Genomic DNA, 18,132 nt, shown 5'->3' on the forward strand with positions numbered 1-18,132 from the left:
ACAAAAAACATGTAAATATTTACCTAAGGGTCTAAACTTTTTAAATATCAATGTAAAGATGAAATACTTCTATATTTTTTTTTATTTTAAACTTGTAAATAGTGATAGATGCAAAACGGAAAAAATGCACCTTTATTTCCAAATAAAATATTGTCGCCATACATTGTGATAGGGACATAATTTTAATGGTGTAATAACCGGGGCAAATACAATACGTGAGTTTTAATTATGGAGGCATGTATTATTTTAATACTATAATGGCTGAAAACTGAGAAATAATGAATTTTTTCCGTTTTTTTCTTATTCTTCCTGTTAAAATGCATTTACAGTAAAATGGCTCTGAGCAAAATGTACCCCCTAAAGAAAGCCTAATTGGTGGCGGAAAAAAACAAGATATAGATCAGTTAATTGTGATAAGTAGTGATAAAGTTATAGGCTAATGAATGGGAGGTAAACATTTCTCAAGTGAAACCGACGGAACGCGAATGGGTTAAAAGCAAATAAATATGGCAGCCTCCATATCCCTCTTGCTTCAGTTGTCCTTTAAATAACACCTGGGCAGATGCATATTAAACCTATGTGTGCTTTTCAAGGAGTCCAGAAAATTCTGTGTATATGTGGCGTAACTGTCTTATCATTGGGGCTCAGGATTTAATGTTAAGAGATGAGCGATCAGTTTGACTTTCTGTCAAATGTACACAGGAATTGGCAAGGGCTGAACTGGAATACTGAAAAGGGCTCATAAGATTTAAAAAGTAAATCTGGTCGAAGTTACTGGGAGGATTCCGGAGGATCCAGGAGACGGAGGACGGTAGGGGAGTGATCAGGCCGAAGAAGCTGGAGGAAGCCCCAGGTATGTATGAATTTTTACTTAATCTTAGGTACACTTTAAGCAATACCAGTTGCCTGGCAGTCCTGCTTATCCTCTACTACTAATACTTTTAGCCATAGACCCTGAAACAAGCATGCAGCAGATCAGGAGTTTCTGACATTATTGTCAGAGGTGACAAAATTAGCTGCATGCTTGTTTCTGGTGTGATTTAGATACTTTCAAGCCTCGTTCACATTGTGTTGCGCTCTCGCCCGCACTGAGAGATTTTTTTTTTTTTCAAAACGATCAGCATGTTATAATCGCTTTTATAAGTGCTTTAGCAGAGCAATTATTTAAATCACTTCCTGACATCAGTCAGGAAGTGATTACTTTCCCCCTGGGAATGAATAAATACAATGTATATATTCATTAAATCGCTTTTTGAAGCATCTTTGCGATTTCCCTATACCTTCCATTCAGGGCAAATCGCCCTGAAAATGGTGCATGCATCGCTTTTTGTCAGCGGCAAGCAAACAGAACGCCCCAATGAGAACTATCTCATTGGAAAAGAAATGGAGACCGAGAGCCCAATATAGTGCAGTATATTATGTAAAAATAGAGGAAATATAAATCGTAAGTATTGTACTTACAAACCTGGGTTGCTCTAAGGCAACCACTGCATATGCAGGTGGGGAGATTAGGCCTGTCCCCACTCAGGAATAAGATGTCGCTCTCTGTAGACAGAAGAAAGGAGGGTATGTCACCCTTCCACCAAGGGTGGATAACTTTATGTGCAAAAATACAGAGGCGCCAATAGGATAAAATAAGGTAAAAGGTTTAAAACGGTTTAGGTGGCGGTGGTGGACCGTCCACACACAAACAGACCAAACCGCTGTTGATTGTAGAAAAAACAGTTTATTCACATACTCCTACATAAAAGTGCAACGCGTTTCACGGGCAACATCCCGCTTCATCAGGCAATGAACAATCGGAGTATGGGCCCGTTCACACTGCACGCGTTTCCAGCCGCGTTTTGGAAACGCGTGCAGGTGGCCAAAACGCACGACATCAGACATTGCATAGAGTGCAATGTCTGATGTTCACACTGCATGCGTTCCGGACCTGTGCGGTCCGGGAACGCATGCTGCACGCAGATTGTGCAAAAACGCGTGGCTGTCCCATTCACTTTTCAGTGATGGGATCAGCCACGCAACGCACACAAACGCGGATGGCCATGCGTTCGTACGCGTTGCGGTCCGCACGCGTTCCGCACGCATGGCCATCCGCATTTCTGATCTGAACGGGCCATATCTCACTAGAAATGACAGAAATGTAAAGCATATCAGGGAGCTGTATATAAATATAAGGTGTCGCATGAATAAGATAGCATGAGAACACTTGTTATTTTGGTGCATAATATATGGACTATTGCAATGGTATGTGTGGGGTCGGTGTGGTAAATGGTATGGGGGGGGCAGAATGTATGTGAAGGGGTGTGAGTGTTGAGGACCTGGTGATGAATTGGTATAGGGAGATGATGAGTGCAGTATGATGGTACAGGTGACAGGCGGGGGTGAGTACAAGTAGCTCAATTAGGGACAAGGTTGTAAAAATGTGTGCCAGGTGAATATTTGGCATAAGTGAATATCGAAATATTGAGAACGACTGGTGCAGATTTGTAATAGGAACAGTTTAGGAGGAGTGGGGGCAAAGGAGGAATCTATCACAGTTAACGCTGGCTAGAGTGAACACCAAGGTACTGAAAAGCAATGATATAAATTCTAGCAATCAATAGTTAAGGAAGAGTGAAGGCAAAAAAAGGAATATAAATGATGGTTGCACTTACCAGCTCTGAGTCTAATGATAGCTTGGCACCTCTGTGCTGTGGTGTCTGCCTGTGGGGTTTATATAGGGAGACTGATTGGATAATGATTTTGTTTGATTGCCGGGTCAGGAGCGTGGGAAGGAAGGGGGGGGGGCGTGTATTACGAGCCGATTCACCACCAATCGGCGTGTGTCGTGGGCGGGAGTTGGGTAATGGAAGGGATTGATGGTGAATGGGATAGTAGAGTGTACGAGAGGGCCGGGTATGTGGGCGGGTTGGAGAGCGGCATGACGCGGACGTCACGCCGTGCGTATGGGCGGCGTGACGCGTAAGTCTGGCCGCATAGGGAACTGCGCATGCGTATTCTGAGCTTATGGCTCTTGTTGGTTATGAACAGCAGGTGGGGCCTGGGTGATGAAGTGCGCATGCGCGGGGGTGCGAGGAGTGGTAGCGCTGCCATATTTGTTGTGGGAAAAGGGGCCAACATTTCATCCGGTCTTTTCTAGCATATCTAAACAAAAAAAACAATATTTATAACGACATCTACAGTAAATTTGTTGCAAGAGTAACTGTGTATCGGGTTAGAAAACCCAAGATGGTACATAAGGTTGTTGATAGGGTAACAGTAGATGCCAGGGATATATTATTGCCCCCTGGTGGTGTGAATGCGGATTTCACAAAATGCCGAGTTATTTGTACACAGATTGTTATGTAGGACCAATAAAAGCATAAATTATAACATAAAAATAAAATAAGAACATGTTATGTATATATAAAAAAGATGTTATGTATATATATAAAAAACATAAATTACAGCACTTATTGTATAAAAGCATAAGTTACTAACAGATGAAATGGTCCAACATAAAAATAAGAGAAAAAAAGAAGATAAACAAGAGATATATCTTTTTCTTTAGATACCTATGTACAATGTATAAAAAGTTTAAAAAGAGAGGACAAGATTAAAAAGAGAAAAATTACTGCTGATATGGTGAATTAATAGATTTTTTTCAAGTACTTCATTTAGGCCCCCTGGGGATAGGTTTTAAATTTGAATCCAAAACATTTCCCGTTTCTTGAGAGAGTCAAAGGAGTCGGAGCGGTTGTGTGGAATAGATTCGATAAACGTGATGCGGAAGAGTGTGGGGTCGCTGTTGTGGTGGGTGGAAAAGTGACGCGAAACACTGTGCAGGGGGTATTTGTTTATTATGTTCCTTTTGTGTTGTTTTTATTATGTTCCTTTTGTGTTGTTCTATTCTACTCCGTGCTTGTTGGGTGGTTCTGCCCACATACTGCAGCCTACAAGGGCAAGTAATGACATAGATAATGTACTTGGTTTCACAAGTAATGGTTTCTCTAACGTGGTATTCAGTTTTGGTGACATGTCATTGGAAAGCATAGTGTAAGTGCTTTTAGGGTGATTTGCACAAATCGCCTGCGTTAAAAAAATAAAAAAAAATGCCTCTACTGCGAACGAGCCCTTAAAGGACTTCAGATGCAAAATAAATAATCTATTTTTTACTCTCCTAGGGCTTCTTCCAGCCCCTTGCTACAGCCCCAGCACTTCTTCGCCTGCATGGGCACTCGTGCCTGTGCATCCAGGTCATCTGGTGTGTAGTTGTGGGCAGACACAGACGAGTGCCCGCACAGGCGCAGAAGAGCTGATACCGCCGGCGGGTCGCCATCATTGCGGCCGGGCAGCGGGGACACAGAAGAGGACCGGGGCTGCGGCGAGGGACTGAAATGGCTGCAAGGGGCTGGAAAAAGCCCCAGGTGAGTAAAAAACAGATTATATATTTCGCATTGGAAGTCCTGATGCATACCTCCCAACTTTTTGAGATGAGAAAGAGGGACACTTAAGCCACGCCCTTGTCACACCCCTGACCACGCCTCCATCACACCGCTAGTCACGCATACCATAAAGATTTCATAAGAAAAATATGTGGTTTTATAATTCAAACCACACTGGTCCTTTCTATCCTTGATCATTTTCCTTCATATTAACATTTTAAAATGTGTAATATATCTGGGAATAAAGTTTAGAGTCAATTAAATACATTTTTTGTAAAGAAATATATATATTTACATAGAAAGCGGGCCAACGTCCTGAAAGAGGGACAAATGAGGAGGAAACAGGGACAGGGCTCCCAAAGAGGGACAGTTGGGAGCTATGTGTGCAGGATAATAATCTGCATGTTTTTAGAAATCTCCACTGAGCAGGAATCTAGACACACAAAGGGAAATTAATTATCCAGACTAGAAATGAGAGCTAAAGTGAAAAGGGGAAGCAGCTGATCAGAGCAACCAATCAGCTTTCAGCTTATTAAATTCCAAATGAATGAAAGAAGGGTTTTGATTGGTTGTTCTGAGCAGCTGAATCAGTTATCTATTCTAGGGTCCTAATAAATGACCCCACCCCACCTCCCTATTACACAGAGACATCTATCACTAATCTCACCAATGAATCTGAGGCGAGCCATGGTGCTTCCAGCGTGTCTGAACCTCTCCACTCCCAGCATGCCCTGCTGCCCTCACTCCATCTTGCTACACCCAGCCCTTCACCAATATGGCGGCTGCCACCACACAGGGGAGAACCTGATGTCAAAATACAACCAGAGTGCCCGTTTCCTCTCTCACGCAGACACTCATTCCAGGAAATCCCCCTGTCTGGCTAGTTCTACCGTTAGGGAAGTTGTTGCTCTCTGCAGTCGTCCCGGAAGTGAGATGGTCTACGAGAAAATGGCCGCGGTGACGTCAAAGCAACGGAAAAACGAGTCCGCCCCAGCGAGTGACCAATCGCAGCAGAGGACGCCGGGAGGCCGCAGGAGCGGTGGGCTGGGGACATGGCGGCCTACCTGAGCCACAAGCAGATGGTGCTGCGGCTGTATAAGAGGGCGATGCGGCACATAGAGTCCTGGTGTGTGTTCAGGTAATGCCGGGAGCCGCCTGCACGTGCGGGAGGGGGGAGGGGCGGAGGACACTCAATGACAGCTGAGGGAGGGGCGTCTGCCAACTATACACTATCTATTAGAATATTGTATGTATGTGTGCTTCTAATCTCAGCATCTTTGAGTGGGGTTCCTCCCCACAACAGTCATGGAAATGCTGGATGGGCCTTGGCTGTGGTGAGTGTTAAGAGCAGAGTAAAGGCAAAAATGAAAAACTTATATTAAGACTAGTGCTGAGAGTACAGCACTGCCCTGGTTCTCATAAACATTAGAGCAGTGGTCTTCAAACTAAGGCCCGTGGGCCGAATGTGGCGCCCTGAGGCTTTTTTTTTTTACCAGCCCCCCCACACACAAAAGGAATAACTTATAGTTGCGGTCAGCTGCATCTTTAAATATTGGTGGTCTGCATATAGAATAGCAGTGCTGGCACCACCCCTCCACATGGAAAGCAGAAAGCAGTAATTCACTGGTTTCCAATCAAATTCCACATCAGGTGACACTGCTGTCCAATAGGACTGCAGGTTGTCACCTGGGTATGCTTCACTGTCTGGTCCGCAAAGACTTCTACATCATTTTATGTATACTCCGGCCCCCCAGCAGTCTGAAGTATGTTGACCCGGCCCTTGACCCAAAACGTTTGGGGACCCCTGCATTTGAAGTCATTGGGAATTGTCTTAAAAAAAAAAAATGCTTACCTAAGGAGAGGGAAGGCTCTGGGTCCTATAGAATCTTCCCGCTCCTCTCACTGTCCTCTCTTTGCGGCAGCAGCTTTTCCGTCTGAATCCCCTGCCGCACGGGACTTCGGAAGCTGAGACCTCTGGAGGACAGGTGGCTCCATACTGCACATGAAAGAGGGCGGTCGTGTGTGCGCAGTATGGAGTGGCCTGATTTTGGGAGCACTTGGGCTCCGAAAGACTTCTGAAGCCTCCTATTTGATCAAATTGGATGAATACTGCTATGGGGGATCCTGCGCTGGAACAGGCACCAGGAGAGGAGAGGGAAGGTTCATTAGGACCCGGAGCCTTCCTTCTCCTTAGGTAAGTATCTGGCTTATTTTTTTGTCGATATATATAATCTATCTAAGTGCCTCAACCTTCAAGCAAGAAAAAGTATCGCCCTGCCCCTAGGGCCGGTCCAAGCAAGAAAAAGGGGCCGGCCAAGCCATAAGAAGTATCACCCTGCCCCCAGGGGCGGTCCTACACTTGCCACCGAGCTAGAGAGCCTGGGTCCCCCATCTGCGCTCCTCCTCTAGCTTAAGTTCTATGGAAAACAAAAGTTTGCTTTCTTGGAACAGAAAGAATTTGTGATAATTCAGGTTGGAGTGAGCTTGAGATGTCTCCCAGTGCATCACTGCTGAATATATGCAAATTAACCATTGTTGCCCTTAGAAGCTAAACACTGCATTCCAGCGGTTCTGGAGGTGTGTTTTGCTTCTAAGGGTAACAATGGTTCATTTGCATGTATTCAGCAGTGATGCACTGGGAGACATCTAAAGGTCACTCCAACCTGAATTATGGCAAATTCTTTCTGTTCTAAGAAAGCAAAACTTTTGTTTTCCATCACATTTTAGTAAGGGGGCTTTTAGGACCATTGTAGCCGCTCACACACTCCAATGAGTTCTGGTTCACCATGAGCTAGCTGGTTAGTCTGTAGTTTAAGTTCAGCAGCAGCCGCCGCTATTAGTAATAGGCAGTGGGTGGGGATGACTCACCTCTTCCGCGTTCCAGCGTGTGTTCCACTGTCGTCACTTCCTGCAATGTCGTCCACTTACAATACAGTTGCCGGCATTGCAGGAAGTGACTACAGTGGAACGCAGAAGAGGTGAGTCATCCCCGCCCCGCTGTATCTTACTAATTGCGGTGTCTGCTGCTGAACTTAAGCTGGCGGGGGAGCGCACATGGAGGACCCCAGGTTGAGGGAGGAGGGTGAAGAACTGGTCATCACTGCTGAACCTTTGTCTCTCTCTGTCCACCCCCCCCCATGTCTCCTTAGGGATACCAGATGAATGCCAAGTGTGACTGGTGGCGCCATAGTATGGGAGCCTCGGCTCTTGACTTTTGCACCAGTGTTCTCCCCAGGCTCTTTTAGCTGGGTGGAATTTTGGTGAGCACCCGGCTACCATCGACTCACCTCCTTAACCTCCTCCTATGCTGCAAGCAAAGATGCACTAGTCTTGCATTACTGTGTTGGGCCCCACCCGGCTACTTTTTCATGCCACCCGGTTGAAAAAAAAAAATTCTGGGGAGAACACTACGGACATAATCCCCCCACCCATCCTTCCAAAACTTGTATGAACCAAAACCAATTCCGGGTACAAACCCCCGTTTGTACTTGGCAAAATAAATGATTATGACTCTGACTGAAGGGATATCTTGTCAGTGGAATGCTGAGAGCTGTGTGAGTAGAGTACGAGATGAATCGGTGCTGGGAGACTTGGGCACAGGATACAGCCGGTATATGGCTTATCCTGCTGCTGCACAAGTTCCCAGCGGCGTTAATTACCATTCCTCCTAAAGGTCCACGTGGATAGTGGGGAATGATGTAATTCGGCTTCCAGCACGAATTACAGTGTTTTAAATGCTACTTCAGCTCGGTCTTCTGACAGCGCCGAAGTTACACTCTGTGCGCTGCTATAGCTGTAATTCCTATTACAGCCTATGGTGGCGCCGGCTGCGTCCAAATCTCCTGCGCTGGATTCTTAGTGTTCGGGGTGAGTAATCTCTCATTTATGCTCCACTGGGGATGGGTAGGAGGGAGGTACTCGAGGAAGAGAGTGACCCGCCTTTCCGTCATCAGGCGCCTGTAGGCATGAGCCTACAGTAACTTATGGTGAATCCAGCTCTGACTGAATGCTTTCATGTTACAGGGCCACAGTTAGGACACATACTAACATTGGGGGACCTCTACGCGATGTATGTGACTATGCAAGAGACTTTATTTTTGTAAAGAAGATCCCGGCTTTTAACATAGCTGTAGGGATAGCGTTGCTTCCTGCATGATTTGTGTGAAAGAATTTGCATGTGAGTGTGCGAGAGGGTTAATAAATGAATCAGTACTCCTCACTTCATTTCTGGTTGTTGAGCAATCAACCACTTGCCAGATCAGATTGCTATCAACCTGTGTATGTTTAAGGCCTTTATGCAGTCAAGTAAGGATACCTGGCCGCACTCCCCTTACCACAGCTGAGGTGCATTCACGATCAAGACACCAGAGCGCTCGGTGGCAGCACAATCTCTGTATTTCACAAGGATCAGCACACTCAAAAGAAATGTTGCAAAATTATATCGCTTTTAATGAAAAAACAAAATTCATAAAAAATCCTGTTAGACAAGGACCAGCAACCTGCAATAGATCGGTATCATAGACACCCACAGTCCATCAAAATGCCAGCCGGTAGCCTTGGAATAGATGGTCCATGAAGTGAGGCCTTTTCACTGGATGGATGTCAACGAAAGGCAATCTGGACCTAATTCCTCAGGTGACACCGCTAGGCCGAGGCTTGTTCAGATACATAATCGGCCTACTGGCTGATGTTGCGTTTTGTCGCTATGCGGGGAGCCAAAAGGCCGATGGAGCAACGCAGAGGTGGCGTCAAATGGCGAGCTTGAGCACAAAGGTATCGGCCAATGCTTAGACGAGTTGAAACCACCTGGTGGGCCAGATCATCGCCAGGGGTGGTTGGAATTAGCCACCTCAGCCAACTTTAATCCAGCCTGTGCAAGATGGGAGGAGGATTGTGATACATTATGTAGTGAGTGGAGGTAAGGAATAGGATCAGTCTTAACTCGTGATAAGAGGTCAAGATTTTTATTGTTAGACACCAATAAAAAGACAACGCGTTTCCCACTTCCTCAAGTCAATACGAGACCTCATTTGGCACTCTGAAATGGAGATACGCAGCTCAAACACTCTCGTATTGACGCGAGGAATCGGGGAGGTACTATGAAACGCATTGTCTTTTTATTGGTGTCTAACAATAAAAATCTTAACGTCTTATCATGAGGAAAGACTGTTCCTATTACTTACCTACACTCACTACATATTGTATCACAATTTGGGAGTCTCCTCCCATCTTGCATTGTCTCCTCCCCTGTCTCAGGGTTTACCTCTGCGACTACATCCAGTGGTCCTTTGTTTTTTTTTCTGCAGCGTGACCCAACCGAGTCATCATAACCGAGTGGAGGCGGTCCTTCTCCACATCCCTGAAATTGTGGTTGCCAATAGCAACCCACGTGTGAGTAGTTATGTAAATAATTGTATTTCTTTAAAATGTTCTCATTTCCCAGAAATACACCACTATTGGTGCTCCTGGTGCTTTTTTTGTCACCGGTGCCTGGGTTTCCAAACCTGAAATTCGTCTACTGGACTCCCCAGAATGAATCTAGCATGTGTACGGTTAGACTTGGCAATGATCTGCTGTGTGCTGTAAGCGGGCATCGCTGACGCTGGGGGATTGGAGAAACGTGTGACGTGCGCTCTGCAGCTCATTCTCTCGTCTTGTCTTTGCAGAGATGAATTCCGTTTCCAGGCCTGCCTGATGAGAGAGCGTTTTGATGAACATAAAGACGAGAAGGATATGGTGAAAGCTACTCTGCTGCTGAAGGAAGGGGAGGAAGAGTTCAATGTCCGGTCACACCCTTATCCCTACTTGTTTCCAGACTCCCCGGGAGGAACGTCTTACGAGAGATACGACTGCTATAAGGTCAGCGGCCATTACTGTGCGCCAGCGGCCATTTGTGATTGCAACCTGTATCGGGGTATTCTGGAAAGTAACAGGCACTTTAATTTAATCAATTAAAGAGAACCCGAGGTGGTTTCTAAGAATATTTGCACACAAATGTTGGGTCCGCATATACTGCCCAGCCTCTGTTGCCATACTGATGACCCCCCCCCCCCCCTGCGCTCTGCTTTCCCCCCATAAATCAAACGCCGTGCTAGCAACACACAGCGTGCCGTAGCTGGCTGTGTATCTCTGCATCTGTCAGTCCCGCCGCTCCCCCGCCTCCTCCATAGCCCCAGTCCCCACCTGCGTCCCTTCCCTCCAATCAGCGGGGAGGGAAGGGATGCAGGCAGGGAGCGGTGCTATGGAGGAGGCGGGGGAGCGGCGAGAGTGACTTCCAAAGGTAAACAGCCGGCTGCGACACGCTGTGTGTCGCTAGCACGGCATTTGATTTATGGGGGCATAGCAGAGTGCAGGGGGGGCCTGGGGGGCAGCTGTATCGCAACAGAGGCTGGGCAGTATATGCAGACCCAGCCTCTGTGTGTGGATAGCGTTCTTAGAACCCACCTCAGGTTCTCTTTAAGGAAACCTTTTATTTTTATTTCAGACACACTGGGCCTGATTCACAAAGCTTTTCTGTTAAATGATCTCACCTTATTTATTAACTCACAATTTACCTCTTTATTTGACATAACTCATGGTTTAGCTCTCCTTATTTATGTATCTCTTGAATTATCTCTCCTTGTTTGTTTATCTCCTGCATTAGCACTCCTTATAGTTAGGTTGAAAAGTAAGTAACCTATGTGAATCAACCCCACTGTATCTTCTGAGTATTTCTCCATTTAAATCACTACATAATCTAGGCCCCGGATACATGAATGAAATGTTACAGCTGCGTAGCAATCCCTGCAATCTCAGATCCACAGGTTCTAATAATCTAGTCACACCCAGAGTCCACTTGGAAACTTTTGGTCCCAGACCCTTCTGTCATGCTGCTCCTACATTATGGAACTCCTTACCTCAGCAGATCAGGACAGCTCCATCCCTGGACGTGTTTAAATCCAGACTGAAAACCCACCTGCTCAGTTTGGCATTTGCCGAAATATCATTTTATCCTCTGTGTTAATTCATCCTACTACCAATTATTGAATCTGAGAGAGCCTAAGCGCTTTGAGTCCTATGGGAGAAAAGTACTATAGAAATGTTATTATTGTTACATAATCACCCCCCTATGTAAAGCACAGTGAGTGGAATATGGATCAAACGCAGATAGAACAGAGGCGCCAAAAAGAGTAAAAACACTATTACTTAAGAACAGTAAAAAGAGGGAAGGTAAGGTGGACTTACCTCCCTCTAGCAGTGGACAACAAAACTCTGAGGTAGAGTAGAATGCATTTATTAAACAGTGTAACTCCTAAAGATGCAACGCGTTTCGCGGGCCACAGCACCGCTTCCTCAGGCTATACAGGAGTTCAAAAAAGCTGTATCCAAACCAAATATTGAATGAGCGCCTCTGAGCGGACAGAGGCGCTCATTCAATATTTGGATTGGATTGCATTCTGAGAATCCCCCATGAAAAGATGGACTTGTCCAAAACTTATCAGTTCTGTCAGATTTCTACTACCTACTGTAAGTGACAGCAACATAGGAGAAAAGCGCGATATAAATGTTCTGTGTTTGTTTGATTCTGAAATAATGAACTGAGAAAATTAAAGTATATTTTAATGGTAAAAATCAATTGTATTGGCTCAGGGAACATGTATTCCCTTTCACCAATTAGTGCTGCAGCAGATAGTGTCAGAGGTTTTGCACAGGAGCAAACTCAATCGTGCACAAGACGTATATTTATGTCCTTGTGGCTTAGATGAAGTCTTAGATGAAGTCAGAGGACGTAGATATACTGTAATGGTGGGAAAAGTGGTTAAAGGACCAATATCACGAGAAATTGTAAAGTTTAAAATATATTTAAACACATACAAATGAGAAGTAGATTTTTTTTTCAGAGTAAAATGAGCCATAAATGACTTTTCTCCTGGCGGACTCAAAGTGCCAGAGCTGCAGCCACAAGGACGCGCTCTATAGGCAGTAGCAGTGTTAGAGAATCTTGCCCAAGGTCTCCTACTGAATAGGTGCTGGCTTACTGAACAGGCAGAGCCGAGATTCGAACCCGGGTCTCCTGTGTCAGAGGCAGAGTCCTTAACCACTACACCATCCAGCCACCTCAAATATCTTCACCATTAATTGTGACAGTAACATAATTTAAGTTTTGTGATAAATAGTAGAAATAGCCTACAGTATCTGAAGAAACTGTAGAAATTATCTACAGTAGCACTTTTTATTTTCAAACTGGATTGGGTAAAACTGAGAAATATTGTTTTTTTTTGTACTATTTTTTTTTTTTTTTTCCTACTAAAATGCATAGAAAACAAAATTGTTCGAGAGGGGAAAAAATGCCATACAATGAAATGTATATCTTTTTTTTTTTTTTTCTTTTTTCCAAGACTAACTAGGGGTTAGTCTTGAAGAAAAAAAAAAAATCTATATATTATTATTATTATTATTATTATTATTATATATTTTTTTTATTTCACTTAGGTGTCATAAGTAAGGATAAAATTATTCCTGATTAAATTGGGACATAGCTAAAATGTCAAAACTGCTCTGGTCCATAAGGGAGAAACAAGGTCTGGATGCGAAGGTTCCTTCCTCTACTGTTTGTACTGACCTCTATAGTTTGGTGTCCAGTATTCATACCTTGTCTGGTATATTTGCACTTGTGGACTTTTTCCTGATGTCATGTGACCTGTGGCTAATAATGTAGCTTTGTGTGGTGGTGGATCTCATGACATCCTTTCCTCTCTGGCGTTGGACAGGTTCCGGAGTGGGCTCTAGACTACTGGCACCCCTCGGAGAAGGCCATGTACCCGGATTACTTTGCTAAGCGAGAGCAATGGAAGAAGCTGCAGGAGGAGAGCTGGGACAAAGAGGTCAGTATGTCCACCTGCTGCTTTATAGCTTAAGGGGGAACTCCAGCCTACAAAACACAGACGTGGATATAGATCCTGTTTGTAGCAGATACAGATGAGAACATGGGAGATAGAGGCTGGGTGTGCACTTGCTAAAATCACAGCTACTTTTCCGTTGGACGCAGAGAGCCACACACACAGGGTATCGCTGTGATCTGCTCCAAATCTGCTTTTTTGTTTTGCGTCTGTCTGTGATTCCGTTTTCATGTTTGCATTGTACAAAACACCAACTGCATTCAGCTTTTTACCACATGCCCCGGCATTTAAAAATCTATGTATTTTAACACTATACATTAACCACTTTACCACCAGGGGCGTAGAAACACGTACCTCCCCTGGTGGTACCGCCGCTGTCCGTGCTCACGCTCGCTCGCTCCCGCCGTTGCCCGCTCGCCCAGAGATCAATGAACGGGAAAAACCATTCCCATTCGTTGATCTCAGCCCCCCAGCAATGATCGGCTGCTTCTATGAGAAGCAGCGCGATCATTGTGATTTTCCCAGCCTCATTGTGCTTCCTGTAAGTGTACTTCCGGACGCTTACAGGCAGGGTTGCTCGGGTGGTACTCTTTAATACCCGCCCGGATCCGGGTACCCAGATATCTGGATCCGATTCGGGTACCCGGATCCGACCTTGTGGATACCCGAGTGAATTCGGGTATCCGACCAAATTACCCGCGGGTACCCGACCTATTCGGGTATCTGCATAGAAAAAACGGAAGTGCCCTTTAAATAGCTTTAAAAAGGGTTTTTAGGGTAAATGATGCATGTACCATCATGTTTTTTAAAGGGAAACACTAATTTATTATTTGGTGAACATAAAATGGGAAACAAAAAAAAAAAAGCTGTCAATTAACATCAGGACTAGATTCCAGACAGCGGTCGTGCAGCCCACATTGTGTCCAAAGTCCAATAGCACAACTGGGACATAACAGTTTTCAGCCCAGACACCTCCAAAAAAATGACACCGCAATTGTGTTTTGGGTTGAATATAGGTGGTGGTATCAGCAGCAGTGGCCTGTGGCACTGTGGCGGTGGGAGACAGCACCAGCTTGCTTTAGCCTGATGAACTCCTCATGCTCAACAACATGTTTTTTGGCCAGATGGGTGATGAAGCTGGAGGTGCCATACTTGTAGGGGTCACAACCTCTGCTCATCTGTAGTTTGCACACATTGCATATGGCAAACTTGCTGTCCAATGAGGGCAGAGTGAAAAACCGCCAGATTGGGGAGGTGAAGATTCCCTTGCGGCCTGAATGGGATGCTGCTTCTCCCTGTGGCTGTTGGGGGTTGAGTGGTGCGGCTGGTGGTAGCGGCAGAAGGATGTGGTGGGTCCCGCATTCCATGGCCACTGCCTGCAATGCTGATCCTCCGTGCCAAACCCACCGATGCATCCTCCTCAAAGTCAGAGCTGACATCCCCATCCTGTGAATGGTAGCCACGGTCCTTCATCCCATCATCAACATCATACCCTCCCTCCGCCTGAAGCGAAAAGCTCGCTGACTTAGGGTAGGCTGCCCGCTGGGGTCGACACTGACACGGCAAACCTTCTGAGGGTGGCCGTAATGTTGCTCCCTGTCCTCTTGCCCTTGCTGCCCCTCCCCCGGCTGCCGGTGCCAGCAGACATAGTACAACTTATACGTGATGATGTCACCAGATGATGTGGGGTACTTTTACTTTAATGAAATCGGGGTTGGACTTTAAAGAGAACCCGAGGTGTGTTTAAAGAATGTTATCTGCATACAGAGGCTGGATCTGCCTATACAGCCCAGCCTCTGTTGCTATCCCAAACCCCACTAAGGTCCCCCTGCACTCTGCAATCCCTCATAAATCACAGCCGTGCTGTGAAGCTGTGTTTACATCTGTAGTGTCAGTCTCAGCTGCTCCCCCGCCTCCTGCATAGCTCCGTTCCCTGCCCCCGTCCCTTCCCTCCAATCATCAGGGAGGGAAGGGATGCAGGCGGGGACTGGAGTTCCGCAGGAGGCGGGGAGAGCAGCAGACTGACACTATAGAGATAAACACAGCCAGCTCTGACAAGCTGTTTGTCAGCAGCGTGGCTGTGATTTATGAGGGATTGCAGAGTGCAGGGGGACCTTAGGGGGGTTTGGGATAGCAACAGAGGCTGGGCTGTATAGGCAGATCCAGCCTCTGTATGCAGATAATATTCTTCAAACCCACCTCGGGTTCTCTTTGAATCAAATCAGCACGGAGTGATAGACCGCAGAGTAGAGGACAGACAGTGCACACTATCTGTCTAACTGTCACACTGACAATGCTCAGCACAGCAGCACTGCAGTAATCTGTAGTAAGCTAACACAGTACTACTCTCTCTAACAACTAACTGCAGTACTCTGCCCGACCCGGATAGCGTAAAAATGGTCGGGTACCCGGATCTGGATGAGTATCCCTGCTTCCAGGTCACATGAACAAAAAATTACTGTGGCCAAATAGTAAAACTACATCCAAAAACATTTTTCATAAATACCTAGTTTTACATTATAAAATAACTCATTACCTCCCACACGCCCCAATTTTTTTTTTTTTGTAATAAAAAGAAAAAAATTACAATTAAAAAAAATACATAAATAGTTACCTTAGGGACTGAACTCTTTAAATATTTATGTCAAGAGGGTATAACACTGTTACTTTATAAACTATGGGCTTGTAATTAGGGATGGACGCAAAACTGAAAAAAATGCACCTTTATTTCCAAATAAAATATTGGCGCCAAACATTGTGATAGGGACATAATTTAAACGGTGTAATAAACGGGAAAAATGGGAAGGTCACAGCGCTACCCCCTCCACTGGCACCACCACCTGGCGTAAAGGTATACCGTACTAAGAGAAGGGCGGCGACAGGGGGTGAGTAGTCTTCCCCTAAGGGGCGATACCTCATAAAAGGTTGGGAACCACTGCTCTAGATGTACCGTGTTGCCCACGAAATTAAGACATTACCTGAAAGTAAGCCCTAGTGGCAGTAAGGGGAAAAAGTATGGCAAGTTGTGTTATTACCGGAGCCCATGGTCTCGCAGGCAGGACCATGGCTACTCAGCGAGTGCAGTGATTGGCCCAATAACTGAGCCATGGCCCTGCTTGCAAGACCATCGGCTCCAGTAGAGCCACAAGTTGCTGTACTTTTTCCTCATAGACTGAAGCTCCGGGACACAGCGGCATAGAGCTGGGGGGGGGGGGGGGGAGGAAGAAAATGCAGGGGTACATAGGGCACAGGATAAAGTGGAAGACAGAGGGGGACACTGAAGGTACAAGGGTGACTCTGGGTAGACAAGAGGTGGATCCAGCAGAGGAAGAGGTGGCACAGCGGGGAAGGCAGGAGGACACACAGCACAGGAACTTGTGTGTTCATACAAATATAAGACCTCCCCTGAAAATAAGCCCTAGCAGAACGTTTCAAGCAAAAATTAATATAAGACATGGTCTTATTTTCGGGAAAACAGTAGCAGTGTGTAAAGACCACCTTTTTGTTCTGTCATCACTCAGGTTCAGCAGCTGATGGAGGAGATCCCACCGGACGGTCCCCGCACTGAGGCACTCCCGCCTGCCCGCAAGGAGGGCGACCTTCCGCCGCTGTGGTGGGATTACGTGACCCGACCTCGCCAGAGACCCTTCTAGGAGGGCAGAGCCGTTTCTGATCACAGTGTGACTCATCTTATATCCTCTAGCTACGAGGAGTAATAATAAATGTAAATGTATACCTAAAAAGTGCCTGCTCTATCTCTCTCTCCAGCAGAGTAGCTGCCTCTGTCCCCTGAAATGAATCCAGGTCAGTCTGTCTGCAGCGGGCAACGCAGATATGTGAATGGTGGCTTACAGTACAGGGCATACTTTACAGAGCAACATCAAACCGTAGTGGGGGGGGGGGGGGGGGGACACAGGACAGATTTACTGCACAACTGGAGGAATGTGGCAATGACCTCTATTGTTCACACCCAGCTCTGGCTCCACCCCTCCAGGACAATACCACTCTCTAGGCAGAACTTTGCACAGCATTGCGAGGTATCGTATTTGCCGCCGTATAAGACGCACTATTTCTTTCCAGACAATGTGGAGGAAACGTCCCTGCGTCTTTCTCATACTTTGAATGCAGGAAAACCCCGACTTACGAACTCCCGCCGATATGACCCACCGAAGCCTCAAAGCCCATCCACCAACCCCCCAACGGTCCCCCCCGGTGCGTGTCTGCTCTCTCTTCGCTTCCCCAGTTTGTGTCCACTCCCCTCCCTCTGCTCCCCAGTGTATAATTGCAGTGTGGCTGCAGCATGTCTTGCCTAATCCATGGCTCCCGCGGGGATCACACTTCTCCTGTCATGCACGGCTCCCCCTAGTGACAGCTTCTGCTGATGACGCAATCAGCAAAAGCCAACGCTAGAGGAGCAGTGCTGGAGAGATGTCTGCAATCACCGAGGGAGTCATGAATTAGGTGAGGGGGGTGCGGACACACATTGGGGACAGAAGGAGACACATGCGAGGGACAGGAGGTGGATGATTGGGGGAGAACATTTACAAAACGCTCCTGGAACATGGATGCACCAGGTTTAGTATAAATGTTACAACCAGAACCTGAAGTCTGGCCACTGCAGCCAATGTGAGAAACGGATGGAATCCTGCCAGTTCTGTTCCTGTCCCCCGGCTCTGGCTCCTCCCCCGCCCACCTCCTATTGACTTCTGCAGCTGGTGACACATGCCACCCCCTTCAAACACCCCCCCCATGAGTCGTTCGTCGCGGCAGGAAAGCAGAGCGGAAATGCTGCAGTCATTGCTTCTACCAGAACCCACTCTGCAGGA

At 46.3% G+C, this 18,132-nt stretch overlaps 2 protein-coding genes across 3 annotated transcripts in view; one reads left to right on the forward strand and one right to left on the reverse strand.

Moving 5' to 3' along the window:
- TATDN1 (TatD DNase domain containing 1) overlaps positions 1-5,404 on the reverse strand; it is a 34,929-nt gene extending 29,525 nt beyond the window's left edge. Inside the window, exon 1 of one of the 2 annotated variants that reach the window (XM_068238007.1) lies at positions 5,318-5,404. Coding sequence is in view for 1 of the 2 variants with exons in the window: in XM_068238006.1 (XP_068094107.1) it covers positions 5,095-5,155 (61 nt within the window). In the remaining variant the exon portion in view is untranslated. The other variant, XM_068238006.1, reaches the window with a different exon arrangement.
- A 16-nt stretch (positions 5,405-5,420) lies between these two features.
- On the forward strand, positions 5,421-17,049 carry NDUFB9 (NADH:ubiquinone oxidoreductase subunit B9). Its single transcript, XM_068238008.1, has 4 exons — positions 5,421-5,565; positions 10,094-10,286; positions 13,178-13,291; positions 16,828-17,049. The coding sequence occupies exons 1-4, from the start codon at positions 5,480-5,482 to the stop codon at positions 16,957-16,959; spliced, it is 525 nt and encodes a 174-aa protein (XP_068094109.1). The 5' UTR covers positions 5,421-5,479; the 3' UTR covers positions 16,960-17,049.
- The last annotated feature ends 1,083 nt before the right edge of the window (positions 17,050-18,132 follow it).

The sequence above is a fragment of the Hyperolius riggenbachi genome, chromosome 5 (genome assembly GCF_040937935.1).
Source record: "Hyperolius riggenbachi isolate aHypRig1 chromosome 5, aHypRig1.pri, whole genome shotgun sequence".
Classification (NCBI taxonomy): domain Eukaryota; kingdom Metazoa; phylum Chordata; class Amphibia; order Anura; family Hyperoliidae; genus Hyperolius; species Hyperolius riggenbachi.

Coding starts and splice junctions, on each gene's coding strand:
- NDUFB9 (XM_068238008.1), top strand. CDS start 5,480: ATGGCGGCCTACCTGAGCCACAAGCAGATGGTGCTGCGGCTGTATAAG. Junction 5,566..10,093: donor GAGTCCTGGTGTGTGTTCAG/GTAATGCCGGGA, acceptor TTGTCTTTGCAG/AGATGAATTCCGTTTCCAGG. Junction 10,287..13,177: donor AGAGATACGACTGCTATAAG/GTCAGCGGCCAT, acceptor GGCGTTGGACAG/GTTCCGGAGTGGGCTCTAGA.